Genomic DNA, 14,274 nt, shown 5'->3' with positions numbered 1-14,274 from the left:
TCTTTACACTGAAGTTCCCTGTTCGATCAGCTCCCCGCTGAGCAAGAACAAGCCAAGTGAGAAATGGATCAGAGCCTGCACGCACAAGTGATGAAGGGCAAGCACTTCGTTGCTAGCTGTGTAGGCAGCAGGATCGAATTGCAAACACATCAAAAATTTATTATTATTATGCCGACCCCAGGTGGAAAATGGTCTAAAATTATAAGCTCCTCAGATGACGGAGGCGACGGCGCCCGCTCCCCAGGTGGGCTGGCCACCAGGAGCAGGCCCAGGAAGGTGATGACCTCCCCGAGCAGGCGATCGAGGCCATCCAAGCTGCTACACGCATGGGCAACAAGAAGCTGGCCAAGGTGTTGGCCGGCCGCCGTGGCAGAGGAGGCTGACGTAGCAGGGATGGAGGTCTACTGAACAAGCACTCAGAAGCGAGATGTCGCAGTTCAAGTTGATTAATGAGTTGTAGTTTAGTGCCAACGCTGACCGGTGAAGTTAGGTTTCCCCTTCATGTGTGTTGTTGATCTGGTGAAGTTGAGCCGTAAGCTAGATGCAAGCCATGGTGGTTCTGTAGGTGGGCTGTCATCCTGTGCAGTATGCGGTCACCTCAGTCTATGGGCCGACAAAGCAACCTGGCAAGCTTCGTTGGCGTACAATGTCCAATTTGAAGGCCAATTAGCTTGCTTCTCTCAACTGTTGACAGCCAGAAACAAAACAATCCACAGCTTGGCTATCTTGACTCTATGGAGCATTTGGAAGCAAAGAAACGCAGTGGTGTTCAGGGATTGCAGAAAAGGGGAGCAGATTCTGTTCTCGGACCTGAAGGATTTGTGCCAGCAGTGGTCTGTAGCGGGAGGGAGCTTTCTGAAGCCCCTCATAGTAGTGCAAAATCCAAGTGTGTAATAAGCTTTGAAATAGTTCTGTACCCCTTGCAGCCTAGGCTGTGAGGGGGAGCGCTTCTCGCGCATGTAATAGTTGTTGCTAACTCTCTCTTATTATAAATCAAAGCTGGGTAACCAGATCTTTCAAAAAAAAAAGCTCCTCTATGTATGTTTCCCCGTCTGCGCACATATATGCTTCGTGGATGAAACTTTTTTTTTTTGACTGTCAACGGGGGTAGAGGCTCCCCGCCTGTTTGTATTTGTTTCATTGATCTAGGCTCAGTGAGCCATCAGGTTCAAGGATTACATCATCATCATTTACAAAACTGCTTACTGATTACATTACATAGAGGCAACAAGGATGAAACATTCCCACAGAATAGGTGAGTTCTCCTGCAGCAAAGAGGACAGATCTGTGAAAGTTCAGAGGCGCCTTTGGTGGTGAAACGTCGGAGCCCTGTCTTGGGTCGACGGCTGCGTGTTAATTTCTATCACCGAACAGCCAGGTGACGGTGGCTTTACATAGGGCGTGCACCTCCTTGATTGTAGGTTGCAGTTACCATATTTGTTACAATGATTACTATATTTGTTGCACCAAATATTCTCTATTCTATTCTAGATGATTCTACCACAACCGTACATATCAAGGAGATTACGCACAAGGATAGTTACAAATATATATATATATCTTTAACACTCCCCCTCAATCTAAACTTCTCAAGTTGAGATTGTTCTTGAACATCTCTAGTTGTCTTACCGACAAAGGTTTTGTGAAGCCATCCGCAACTTGATCCTTTGTAGATATATAATCAATAACCAGTAATTTTCTTGCCACCCTTTCACGTACAAAATGATAATCAACTTCTATATGTTTCGTCCGAGCGTGAAAAACTGGATTAGCAGAAAGATACTTAGCTCCAATATTATCACACCACAGCTTGGCGGTTTTGGGTGCCTGAATTCCCAATTCATATAACAAGGTTTGTATCCACATTACTTCAGCAGTTGCATTTGCCACAGCTTTGTATTCAGCTTCTGTACTTGATCTTGATACAGTAGCTTGTTTTCTTGCACTCCATGATATGAGATTAGAACCCAAAAACATAGCAAAACCTCCAGTAGACCGACGATCATCAAGATCACCTGCCCAATCTGCATCTGAAAAGGCACTTACCAAGAGAGAGGATGTTTTGCAGATGCGAAGTCCAATTTTCATGGTATGTTTTAAATACCTCAAGATTCTTTTCACAGCCACCCAATGGATAGTTGTTGGTGCATGTAAATACTAACAGACCTTATTAACAGCAAAGGATATGTCTGGGCGTGTCAATGTAAGATACTGTAATGCACCTACTACACTTCTATATGTTGTAGCATCTCTTGGTCCAAGAAGATTACCTTCATGTGCCGACAGCTTTTCTGACGTGGATAATGGAGTAGCTACCGGTTTGCAGTCCATCATATTTACACGCTGCAGTACATCTCTAGCATATTTTTCTTGAGTTAGGAGAATACCATCTCGTATTTTACTCACTTCTATCCCAAGAAAATAATGCAGCACCCCAAGATCCTTGAGAGCAAACTCCTTCCTCAAATCCTGCAACAAGCATGTAGTGGCTTCCTGGGTAGAGCTGGCAACAACAATATCATCAACATAGATGAGTATAAATATGGTGACCGCCCCTTTATGATAAAAGAATAGAGACGTGTCAGCCTTTGATGCTTTAAATCCTAGATCAAACAACTTGCTGCTCAACCTAGAATACCACGCTCTTGGTGCCTGTTTCAAACCATAGAGAGCTTTATCTAGTTTACAAATATAATCAGGAGTTGCCTTACTTTCATACCCAGGTGGCTGACGCATGTACACTTCTTCTTCTAGAAAACCATGGAGAAAAGCGTTCTGCACATCAAGTTGTCGCAGACACCACCCTCTAGACACAGCAACAGACAGAATTGTTCTGATGGTGGCATGTTTAACAACCGGACTAAAAGTATCCTCATAATCAACACCATACCGTTGTTTAAATCCTTTGGCAACTAGCCTGGCTTTATATCTATCAAGGCTTCCATCTGCTTTGTGCTTCACTTTATAAACCCATTTGCAATCAATAATATTAACCCCCTTTCTTGGTGGAACCAAATGCCAAGTTTTATTTTTAATTAGAGCATCATACTCGGCATCCATTGCTGACTTCCAGTCTGAATTATGCATGGCCTCATCTAATGCTTGTGGCTCTCCAGAGGCTGTAAAACAACCATACCTGACCGTCCCATCTGTATATACTTTTGGCTTGCGGACTCTAGCTTGAAGGCGAGTACGAGGTCGTTCTGGTGCCAAACCTTCACCTGAGGGCGAGTCCGTCGAAGGCGGTGGATCGGAGGCCCCCTCGCCCGCACCTGGTGAAGGCGTCGTGGCGCCGCCGGATTGGGTCGCACGTGCGTGATCAGGAGACCGACGCCGCGTGTCGTTCGCTGGAGGAGGGCTGGGCGCGGTCGGCCCACCAGGCTCCGTTGGCTCAGCAGGCGAGCCGGAGACCGGCCCTGCGCCCGAAGCTGATTCGCGACTGGATTCATTGGACGCGGTTGAAGGCACCGATCCTGGAGCTGTTCGGATGGAATTTTGCGCCGGATTTTCCTCGTGTCCTGCGCCGGGAAGCTGAGTTTGATCTCTGCTATCACAAGTACTGGAATCCACCTGATTAGTGGGGTTAGTGGAATTAAACACACGGTCTGCTACTGATTCCGCCCCATGGAAAGGTAGAGGAACAAGGTCTGATGGTAGAAGGGCAATCTCGGCACGGAGATGAGCCCCAGCATTGGCGTGTAACTCAGCGAACGGAAAGACAGTCTCATCGAAGACTACATCACGAGAAATAAAAACACGGCCAGAACTAATATCTAGACACTTGAAACCTTTATGAAGAGTGCTATACCCAAGAAAGGCACACCGTTTGGAGCGGAATTCGAGTTTGTGCTTGTTGTAGGGACGTAAATTAGGCCAGCAAGCGCAACCAAATATCCGAAGGGATGAATAATCAGGAGCCTGTTTAAACAGGTGTTCTAAAGGTGTGCCATGCTGAAGAGCAGTGCACGGCATACGGTTAATGAGAAAGACGGCTGCTGTAAATGCCTCATCCCAGAATTTTAGGGGCATGGATGCATAGGCAAGGAGCGAGAGTCCAACCTCAACAATGTGACGGTGTTTGCGCTCAACAATTCCATTTTGCTGGTGCGCATGGGGACAGGAGACGTGATGGATGATACCGGCTTTATCAAAGAAACTATGTAATCTCTGATACTCCCCACCCCAATCGGTTTGCATGGTGAGAATTTTGCGATCAAACTGTCTCTCTACCATGGTCTGAAATTCATGAAATTTCTGAAACACCTCAGATTTATATTTAATGAAATAAATCCAAGTAAACTGGCTGAAATCATCGACAAAACTAACATAATATTTGTTTCTTCCAACAGAATCTATAGCAGGCCCCCACACATCAGAATGAACAAGTTCTAAGGGAAATTTTGAGGAACTAAGGGATCTATCATAAGGTAGCTGGTGGCTCTTTGCCTTCTGACAGGCATCACAAACGGATTCTTTATTCGACTCAAACGAGCAAGGAAGCTTATTACTGCTAACAATTTTTGAAACAACTGGAAACGAAGGGTGACCCAGACGATTATGCCATCTAGACAAGGACGGCTTTACTACTCCAAATGCCTGCTTTATTGATCGATCTGAAGGAAGCGGATAGAGCCCCCGATGGCATCGCCCTCTAAGGATGGTGTTCTTCGTGGCCTGATCCTTGATAAGAAAGTAATCAGGGTGAAATTCTAGAAAAACAGAGTTGTCTTTGGTAAGACGATGAACAGAAGCAAGATTTTTCTTGGCTTTTGGGACATGAAGAACATTATTTAGATGTAGATTGCGGAATTGAGTTGGAACAGTAGTATGACCAATGTGTTTAATTTCCATACCTGAACCACTGGCTGTGTGGATCTGATCGTTGCCCTGGTACTTCTCGCGGAAGGACAGCTTCTCTAGTTCGCTCGTCACGTGATCTGTGGCGCCTGAATCAGTGTACCAGTTGGTGTCGATGTTGTAGGAGTTCATCGCCGCAGCCACATGACGTTCTTCAGGGACATAATTTTCGTCGAAGCGATGCCAGCATTTGGTCGCAGTATGCCCCTTCTTAAAGCATACCTGGCAGAGGGGGCGGTCATCCACGGTTCCTGATGCAGGACGCTGAAACCCGCGCTGTTGGCCACGTCCGCGCGATGACAACTCGCGCGAAGAGTCGCGCGATGGGCCACGCCCACGCGAGCCACGTCCTCGGCCCGCGCGGTCAGAGTTGCCGCGACCCCCGTTGTAGTTAGATCGGCCACCACCGCTCCTGTTGGCAGCGTTGGCAAAGACACTGCCATCTTGCAGATCAAGCCGAGTCTCGAAACTGAGAAGTTGGGCATACAACTCAGGGATCGAGATCGGCTCAATTCTAGCGGTAACAGATGTCACCACCGGGTTGTACTCAGCGTCCAGCCCGTTGCAGATGTGGGACGCCAAATCCTCGTCGTCCATTGGCTTGCCCGCCGCCGCCATCTCATCTGCATAACCTTTCATCTTGGCGAAATATTCAGCGATTGACAGGTTACCTTCCCTGGTTGTAGTCAGTGCAAATCGCACATTCATTGTTCTGGCACTAGTTTGGGCAGAGAACATGCGCTCCACCATACTCCATGCCTGTGCCGCCGTCTCTGCGGCGACGATCTGCGCCTGAACCTCCTTGCCGACGGAGGAGAGGATCAGCCCTAGGACCTGCTGATCCCGGGCGAACCACTCTTCAAACGCCGGATTCGGCGCTTTGACGGTCGTGCCGTCGCTCTTCTTCTCTTCAACTTCTGCCGCTGGAGCTTGGGACTTGCCCGTGATGTGGCTCTCCATGCGTGCGCCGCGTACGGCCGCCAGAACCTGCGCCCTCCATAGCGCATGGTTGATCTTGTTCAACTTCTCGGTGATCTGATAACTGAGGAACGGATTTGGAACGCTTGAACTCGTCGCCATTGGAAACCTAGGCTCTGATTACCATGTGAAAGTTCAGAGGCGCCTTTGGTGGTGAAACGTCGGAGCCCTGTCTTGGGTCGACGGCTGCGTGTTAATTTCTATCACCGAACAGCCAGGTGACGGTGGCTTTACATAGGGCGTGCACCTCCTTGATTGTAGGTTGCAGTTACCATATTTGTTACAATGATTACTATATTTGTTGCACCAAATATTCTCTATTCTATTCTAGATGATTCTACCACAACCGTACATATCAAGGAGATTACGCACAAGGATAGTTACAAATATATATATATATATATCTTTAACACTCCCCCTCAATCTAAACTTCTCAAGTTGAGATTGTTCTTGAACATCTCTAGTTGTCTTACCGACAAAGGTTTTGTGAAGCCATCCGCAACTTGATCCTTTGTAGATATATAATCAATAACCAGTAATTTTCTTGCCACCCTTTCACGTACAAAATGATAATCAACTTCTATATGTTTCGTCCGAGCGTGAAAAACTGGATTAGCAGAAAGATACTTAGCTCCAATATTATCACACCACAGCTTGGCGGTTTTGGGTGCCTGAATTCCCAATTCATATAACAAGGTTTGTATCCACATTACTTCAGCAGTTGCATTTGCCACAGCTTTGTATTCAGCTTCTGTACTTGATCTTGATACAGTAGCTTGTTTTCTTGCACTCCATGATATGAGATTAGAACCCAAAAACATAGCAAAACCTCCAGTAGACCGACGATCATCAAGATCACCTGCCCAATCTGCATCTGAAAAGGCACTTACCAAGAGAGAGGATGTTTTGCAGATGCGAAGTCCAATTTTCATGGTATGTTTTAAATACCTCAAGATTCTTTTCACAGCCGCCCAATGGATAGTTGTTGGTGCATGTAAATACTAACAGACCTTATTAACAGCAAAGGATATGTCTGGGCGTGTCAATGTAAGATACTGTAATGCACCTACTACACTTCTATATGTTGTAGCATCTCTTGGTCCAAGAAGATTACCTTCATGTGCCGACAGCTTTTCTGACGTGGATAATGGAGTAGCTACCGGTTTGCAGTCCATCATATTTACACGCTGCAGTACATCTCTAGCATATTTTTCTTGAGTTAGGAGAATACCATCTCGTATTTTACTCACTTCTATCCCAAGAAAATAATGCAGCACCCCAAGATCCTTGAGAGCAAACTCCTTCCTCAAATCCTGCAACAAGCATGTAGTGGCTTCCTGGGTAGAGCTGGCAACAACAATATCATCAACATAGATGAGTATAAATATGGTGACCGCCCCTTTATGATAAAAGAATAGAGACGTGTCAGCCTTTGATGCTTTAAATCCTAGATCAAACAACTTGCTGCTCAACCTAGAATACCACGCTCTTGGTGCCTGTTTCAAACCATAGAGAGCTTTATCTAGTTTACAAATATAATCAGGAGTTGCCTTACTTTCATACCCAGGTGGCTGACGCATGTACACTTCTTCTTCTAGAAAACCATGGAGAAAAGCGTTCTGCTCATCAAGTTGTCGCAGACACCACCCTCTAGACACAGCAACAGACAGAATTGTTCTGATGGTGGCATGTTTAACAACCGGACTAAAAGTATCCTCATAATCAACACCATACCGTTGTTTAAATCCTTTGGCAACTAGCCTGGCTTTATATCTATCAAGGCTTCCATCTGCTTTGTGCTTCACTTTATAAACCCATTTGCAATCAATAATATTAACCCCCTTTCTTGGTGGAACCAAATGCCAAGTTTTATTTTTAATTAGAGCATCATACTCGGCATCCATTGCTGACTTCCAGTCTGAATTATGCATGGCCTCATCTAATGTTTGTGGCTCTCCAGAGGCTGTAAAACAACCATACCTGACCGTCCCATCTGTATATACTTTTGGCTTGCGGACTCCAGCTTGAAGGCGAGTACGAGGTCGTTCTGGTGCCAAACCTTCACCTGAGGGCGAGTCCGTCGAAGGCGGTGGATCGGAGGCCCCCTCGCCCGCACCTGGTGAAGGCGTCGTGGCGCCGCCGGATTGGGTCGCACGTGTGTGATCAGGAGACCGACGCCGCGTGTCGTTCGCTGGAGGAGGGCTGGGCGCGGTCGGCCCACCAGGCTCCGTTGGCTCAGCAGGCGAGCCGGAGACCGGCCCTGCGCCCGAAGCTGATTCGCGACTGGATTCATTGGACGCGGTTGAAGGCACCGATCCTGGAGCTGTTCGGATGGAATTTTGCGTCGGATTTTCCTCGTGTCCTGCGCCGGGAAGCTGAGTTTGATCTCTGCTATCACAAGTACTGGAATCCACCTGATTAGTGGGGTTAGTGGAATTAAACACACGGTCTGCTACTGATTCCGCCCCATGGAAAGGTAGAGGAACAAGGTCTGATGGTAGAAGGGCAATCTCGGCACGGAGACGAGCCCCAGCATTGGCGTGTAATTCAGCGAACGGAAAGACAGTCTCATCGAAGACTACATCACGAGAAATAAAAACACGGCCAGAACTAATATCTAGACACTTGAAACCTTTATGAAGAGTGCTATACCCAAGAAAGGCACACCGTTTGGAGCGGAATTCGAGTTTGTGCTTGTTGTAGGGACGTAAATTAGGCCAGCAAGCGCAACCAAATATCCGAAGGGATGAATAATCAGGAGCCTGTTTAAACAGGCGTTCTAAAGGTGTGCCATGCTGAAGAGCAGTGCACGGCATACGGTTAATGAGAAAGACGGCTGCTGTAAATGCCTCATCCCAGAATTTTAGGGGCATGGATGCATAGGCAAGGAGCGAGAGTCCAACCTCAACAATGTGACGGTGTTTGCGCTCAACAATTCCATTTTGCTGGTGCGCATGGGGACAGGAGACGTGATGGATGATACCGGCTTTATCAAAGAAACTATGTAATCTCTGATACTCCCCGCCCCAATCGGTTTGCATGGTGAGAATTTTGCGATCAAACTGTCTCTCTACCATGGTCTGAAATTCATGAAATTTCTGAAACACCTCAGATTTATATTTAATGAAATAAATCCAAGTAAACTGGCTGAAATCATTGACAAAACTAACATAATATTTGTTTCTTCCAACAGAATCTATAGCAGGCCCCCACACATCAGAATGAACAAGTTCTAAGGGAAATTTTGAGGAACTAAGGGATCTATCATAAGGTAGCTGGTGGCTCTTTGCCTTCTGACAGGCATCACAAACGGATTCTTTATTCGACTCAAACGAGCAAGGAAGCTTATTACTGCTAACAATTTTTGAAACAACTGGAAACGAAGGGTGACCCAGACGATTATGCCATCTAGACAAGGACGGCTTTACTACTCCAAATGCCTGCTTTATTGATCGATCTGAAGGAAGCGGATAGAGCCCCCGATGGCATCGCCCTCTAAGGATGGTGTTCTTCGTGGCCTGATCCTTGATAAGAAAGTAATCAGGGTGAAATTCTAGAAAAACAGAGTTGTCTTTGGTAAGACGATGAACAGAAGCAAGATTTTTCTTGGCTTTTGGGACATGAAGAACATTATTTAGATGTAGATTGCGGAATTGAGTTGGAACAGTAGTATGACCAATGTGTTTAATTTCCATACCTGAACCACTGGCTGTGTGGATCTGATCGTTGCCCTGGTACTTCTCGCGGAAGGACAGCTTCTCTAGTTCGCTCGTCACGTGATCTGTGGCGCCTGAATCAGTGTACCAGTTGGTGTCGATGTTGTAGGAGTTCATCGCCGCAGCCACATGACGTTCTTCAGGGACATAATTTTCGTCGAAGCGATGCCAGCATTTGGTCGCAGTATGCCCCTTCTTAAAGCATACCTGGCAGAGGGGGCGATCATCCACGGTTCCTGATGCAGGACGCTGAAACCCGCGCTGTTGGCCGCGTCCACGCGATGACGACTCGCGCGAAGAGTCGCGCGATGGGCCACGCCCACGCGAGCCACGTCCTCGGCCCGCGCGGTCAGAGTTGCCGCGACCCCCGTTGTAGTTAGATCGGCCACCACCGCTCCTGTTGGCAGCGTTGGCAAAGACACTGCCATCTTGCAGATCAAGCCAAGTCTCGAAACTGAGAAGTTGGGCATACAACTCAGGGATCGAGATCGGCTCAATTCTGGCGGTAACAGATGTCACCACCGGGTTGTACTCAGCGTCCAGCCCGTTGCAGATGTGGGACGCCAAATCCTCGTCGTCCATTGGCTTGCCCGCCGCCGCCATCTCATCTGCATAACCTTTCATCTTGGCGAAATATTCAGCGATTGACAGGTTACCTTCCCTGGTTGTAGTCAGTGCAAATCGCACGTTCATTGTTCTGGCACGAGTTTGGGTAGAGAACATGCGCTCCACCGTACTCCATGCCTGTGCCGCCGTCTCTGCGGCGACGATCTGCGCCTGAACCTCCTTGCCGACGGAGGAGAGGATCAGCCCTAGGACCTGCTGATCCCGGGCGAACCACTCTTCAAACGCCGGATTCGGCGCTTTGACGGTCGTGCCGTCGCTCTTCTTCTCTTCAACTTCTGCCGCTGGAGCTTGGGACTTGCCCGTGATGTGGCTCTCCATGCGTGCGCCGCGTACGGCCGCCAGAACCTGCGCCCTCCATAGCGCATGGTTGATCTTGTTCAACTTCTCGGTGATCTGATAACTGAGGAACGGATTTGGAACGCTTGAACTCGTCGCCATTGGAAACCTAGGCTCTGATTACCATGTGAAAGTTCAGAGGCGCCTTTGGTGGTGAAACGTCGGAGCCCTGTCTTGGGTCGACGGCTGCATGTTAATTTCTATCACCGAACAGCCAGGTGACGGTGGCTTTACATAGGGCGTGCACCTCCTTGATTGTAGGTTGCAGTTACCATATTTGTTACAATGATTACTATATTTGTTGCACCAAATATTCTCTATTCTATTCTAGATGATTCTACCACAACCGTACATATCAAGGAGATTACGCACAAGGATAGTTACAAATATATATATCTTTAACAAGATCAACCAGACGCTCGCAGCACATCCACTAAAAAACCTGTGGCTTTCCAAATTGTGAAAACAGAAGTAAAGCGAAAATGTTTGCTTACCTTTCCTAAATTGGTGCCCGAGGCAGTCCCGGAGCAGCCAAGGTAGGCACACGGTCAGGCCCCTCAGACGGTGGCCTAGTTTCCATCTCAAAATGTTTCTTCATTTCTTCCTGAATCTGAAAAGAAAACAGGGAGACAGAGCACAGAGTGTCACCAATGCATTTGTTTTTATGTAAATTCAACTATTCTGAACAAAAGTCACAGTACCTGCAGCACCTCTATGTAGAACACCCAAACCCAAATGGACAGAATTACAATGTATGCTACAGTTCCAAGGGACCACAGGACTGCTTTGGGGGTGTGTGCGCAGAAACGTAGTATCACACATAATCCTGCGCTAAGGAATAGAAACACCAGAAGCACGAGCCATTTGAAGATGTGGAATCCAACACCATCAATGGACTCACTGTCTCTCAAGTATGACGCAAGAGCTGTCAGAAGACAGCTGATGAAGAATGATATGACGCTTCCGATGATAATGCCTTGCATTCCATGGTCCTCAAAGGTCTCTTTTGCATTTGCAGCAAGAGGGTATGACAATGACAAAATGACGAGACTGCCACCGAACGCAAGCAGCTTCTCCGCAATAGTGTAGAAGGAACTAAGTAAACCCTGAATCAAAAAAAAAAGTTGCATAAATTTTTTTGATGGCTTAGATATCTGATCACATTTTGATAGCTCTAGCCCATTTGAATGGAAACCAAAGGGGTAAAAGAGAATAGGATAAATCACCTTCTTCCTGTTCGCAAAAGAATTATTATTTACTTGAATGCTGGCCAACCGCTGTCAGGAATCAACAACACAAAACATCATCAGAAAGGGAAATAGAAAAATAGGAGGGAAAAGAGAAACTACATAAGTTTTTCACCTCAGGTGCAACCCGAGGAAGCCTATTCTGTAAATCCCTAGTTTCATAGTTGTCGCCCAAATGGCTGCCCTCATTTCTCACACCACTGATAAGCCCCTGCAGAACACCAAAAAGGCAAGAAGCCACGATGTCAATGTGTTCATGTTTATTAGGAAAAGAAAAATGATAGCATACCATACTGCTAGCAGAGTTAAATGATGATGGGCACTGCAGATCATCGTCCTGATGAAACAAAAATAACACATGTTAGCATACTGCAGCTCACCACCTCATAGACACCCTCTTCATCATAATAAGATTAATCCATCAGAATTTTCTGAACATGCTAAGAGAATTGGTTTTTCATAAGCCTTGGGAAATGAATGACATGCTTATGTAGTGCCACATGGGTCTAGTCAGACAATTAATTATAAAATGGATTGAATTACAAAAAAGATCCTTAATCCATTCTTGTATGTACAGTTTTTCCATGCATAAAACAACTATACAAGCAGTAAACAATCTATGGCCAGTGACTATGTTTAGCCAGTTTAACAATCAGTAAGCAATCACAAGAATTAAAAATATACCAAGCTGGTCAAAGGCTGAAGAAAAAACATACCACTGCATATAAATATGCATTCACAAAGCCGGTCACGAAAAAGAAAAAGAAAAAGATATAAAACTGTGAGATAAATATCCCCAAACAACGTAGCAGACTGAGCTAAAATGAATGCCACATTCACAATTGTGAATTGTCAGACTGAAGCTGAAGTGGAAATTGCATCAACCATTCAGACTCTCATATACCTCTTCATTTATGAAATCTGGTGGGTAAAGAACATTCCCTTATTACTGCTCATTGCTTTATTAGTTTACCTGTGGGTGTTATGCTACTCCTACTTTTGTCAATATTGTTGAGTTTTTTTTTTTCTCGAATACACAAAAGGTTTGCGCATCTTTGTATTAAGATTGAGAAATAGAAAAAGTTACAACGACGCGCCACAAACATGGCACACTAGGGGGGGTTAGTGTTATACAATCGGCTCTGCCCTCCCTAACATAAGGAGATCATGGGCTATTACTCACTAATCAAACTACCTAACCATCATCGGCTGTCAGACGTGCTTGCTAGTGCGGCGCCTCGGTCACTCTCCTTGTGGATCCGGGAAGAGCTGTCGAATATTTTTGAGTTGACAAGGCACTCTATATAAGACGCCACTCTCATTGGTGTAAGCAATCATGAGAAATTGAAATCATAGTTCACATACCTACTTTCACTATATGTTAGTACAGATTTAGCCCCAAAGTCAGATTCTAATCCAAAGGACCTGAAACTTCTGTACTGAGCATAGGTTGCTCGGTGATTTCACCAGTTTTTGGATTTTCCTGGAGTACTGAGGTCTAACCAGGTAAGGAATATGTTTTATTATAAAATCCAGGAGCTAACTTGAGAAGCCCAGATTTTGTGAGCAAATTTAGATTTACATAGTAAGAAAAGAATTGGGAAACGTTTTCGATCTACCGTTCTTCCTCCGATTTGACTACCACAGGTTTTTGGTCATTGAATCAACCCCAAAACTTGTTAAAATCAATGAGAGTAGCATGGCACAGAATTAATTAGGTGGAGAAATTAACTAAGCTAGCTGACCCACAAAATACCATTGGGTACCCACTTGCATCCTTGGAGCAGGATTGGGTGGCAGGGGGGAAAATGATCAAGAGTCATGTGGGGAGCATGCATATGAATATAGGGGTAGAAACAGCTGCAAGATCTGATTTTAAGAGAATGTTACACAAAGGAAACAGCAAATGGAGAATCTCAGTTGATGAACAAAACTAAGATGGCCCACCAAGTCCTTGTTTTTAATGATACTGTAAACACAGCCATATACAACAATTTGAGGATTTTCCAATAAATCCAACCGAAGCATCCTTGCACACCTTGCATTGGTCAGAAGGACCCTACTGTTCCAACCAGAGGCATAATTACCAATCTTACTGGTGGTTCTTCTGCATGCATAAGCATTCCTGGGTCTGGGTTCAGTACCACCTTTGCAACCAGACTATACCATCGGGGCTTCTGATTTTGGTCCTTAGTATGTGGTTGCACCACAAACTAGAGCCGATTTCACTGAACATTGCAGTAGAGACGGATATGGGATTTGTAAAGTGAGGGAGAGGATCCATTTGCTCAATCTTTTAGCAAAGGCCCCAAGCTTGAATTTCCAAACTTCTTGGATAAGCAAGCTGAAAAATGTTTTGAACTGGGTGAAGTGCTGAAATTTCTCTTTCAAGAAGAGAAGCACTCAGCACTTGCTAAGGGGTCAGCATGCTTGCACACACACTCGAAATCTCCAATGGCACTGATTCTGTAGGATGCGAGGAATGAATGCTTCTGAGAGAAACTATATCACTG

At 45.8% G+C, this 14,274-nt stretch overlaps 1 protein-coding gene and 2 non-coding genes across 3 annotated transcripts; all 3 read right to left on the bottom strand.

Moving 5' to 3' along the window:
- Positions 1-1,088: 1,088 nt before the first annotated feature.
- LOC136488360 (uncharacterized) lies at positions 1,089-13,884 on the bottom strand. The gene is made up of 7 exons (XM_066485320.1): positions 13,849-13,884; positions 12,051-12,098; positions 11,877-11,972; positions 11,741-11,791; positions 11,216-11,620; positions 11,009-11,124; positions 1,089-1,265 (listed from the first exon to the last, which is right to left on the bottom strand). The coding sequence occupies exons 1-6, from the start codon at positions 13,882-13,884 to the stop codon at positions 11,014-11,016; spliced, it is 747 nt and encodes a 248-aa protein (XP_066341417.1). The 3' UTR covers positions 1,089-1,265; positions 11,009-11,013.
- LOC136490462 (small nucleolar RNA Z247) lies at positions 5,319-5,457 on the bottom strand. Its single transcript, XR_010767742.1, has one exon. It is a non-coding gene; the product is annotated as a small nucleolar RNA Z247 (small nucleolar RNA).
- On the bottom strand, positions 9,998-10,136 carry LOC136490464 (small nucleolar RNA Z247). Its single transcript, XR_010767743.1, has one exon. It is a non-coding gene; the product is annotated as a small nucleolar RNA Z247 (small nucleolar RNA).
- Positions 13,885-14,274: the final 390 nt, after the last annotated feature.

The sequence above is a fragment of the Miscanthus floridulus genome, chromosome 10 (assembly GCF_019320115.1).
Source record: "Miscanthus floridulus cultivar M001 chromosome 10, ASM1932011v1, whole genome shotgun sequence".
NCBI lineage: Eukaryota > Viridiplantae > Streptophyta > Magnoliopsida > Poales > Poaceae > Miscanthus > Miscanthus floridulus.
This window is presented reverse-complemented; position numbering and strand designations above follow the sequence as displayed.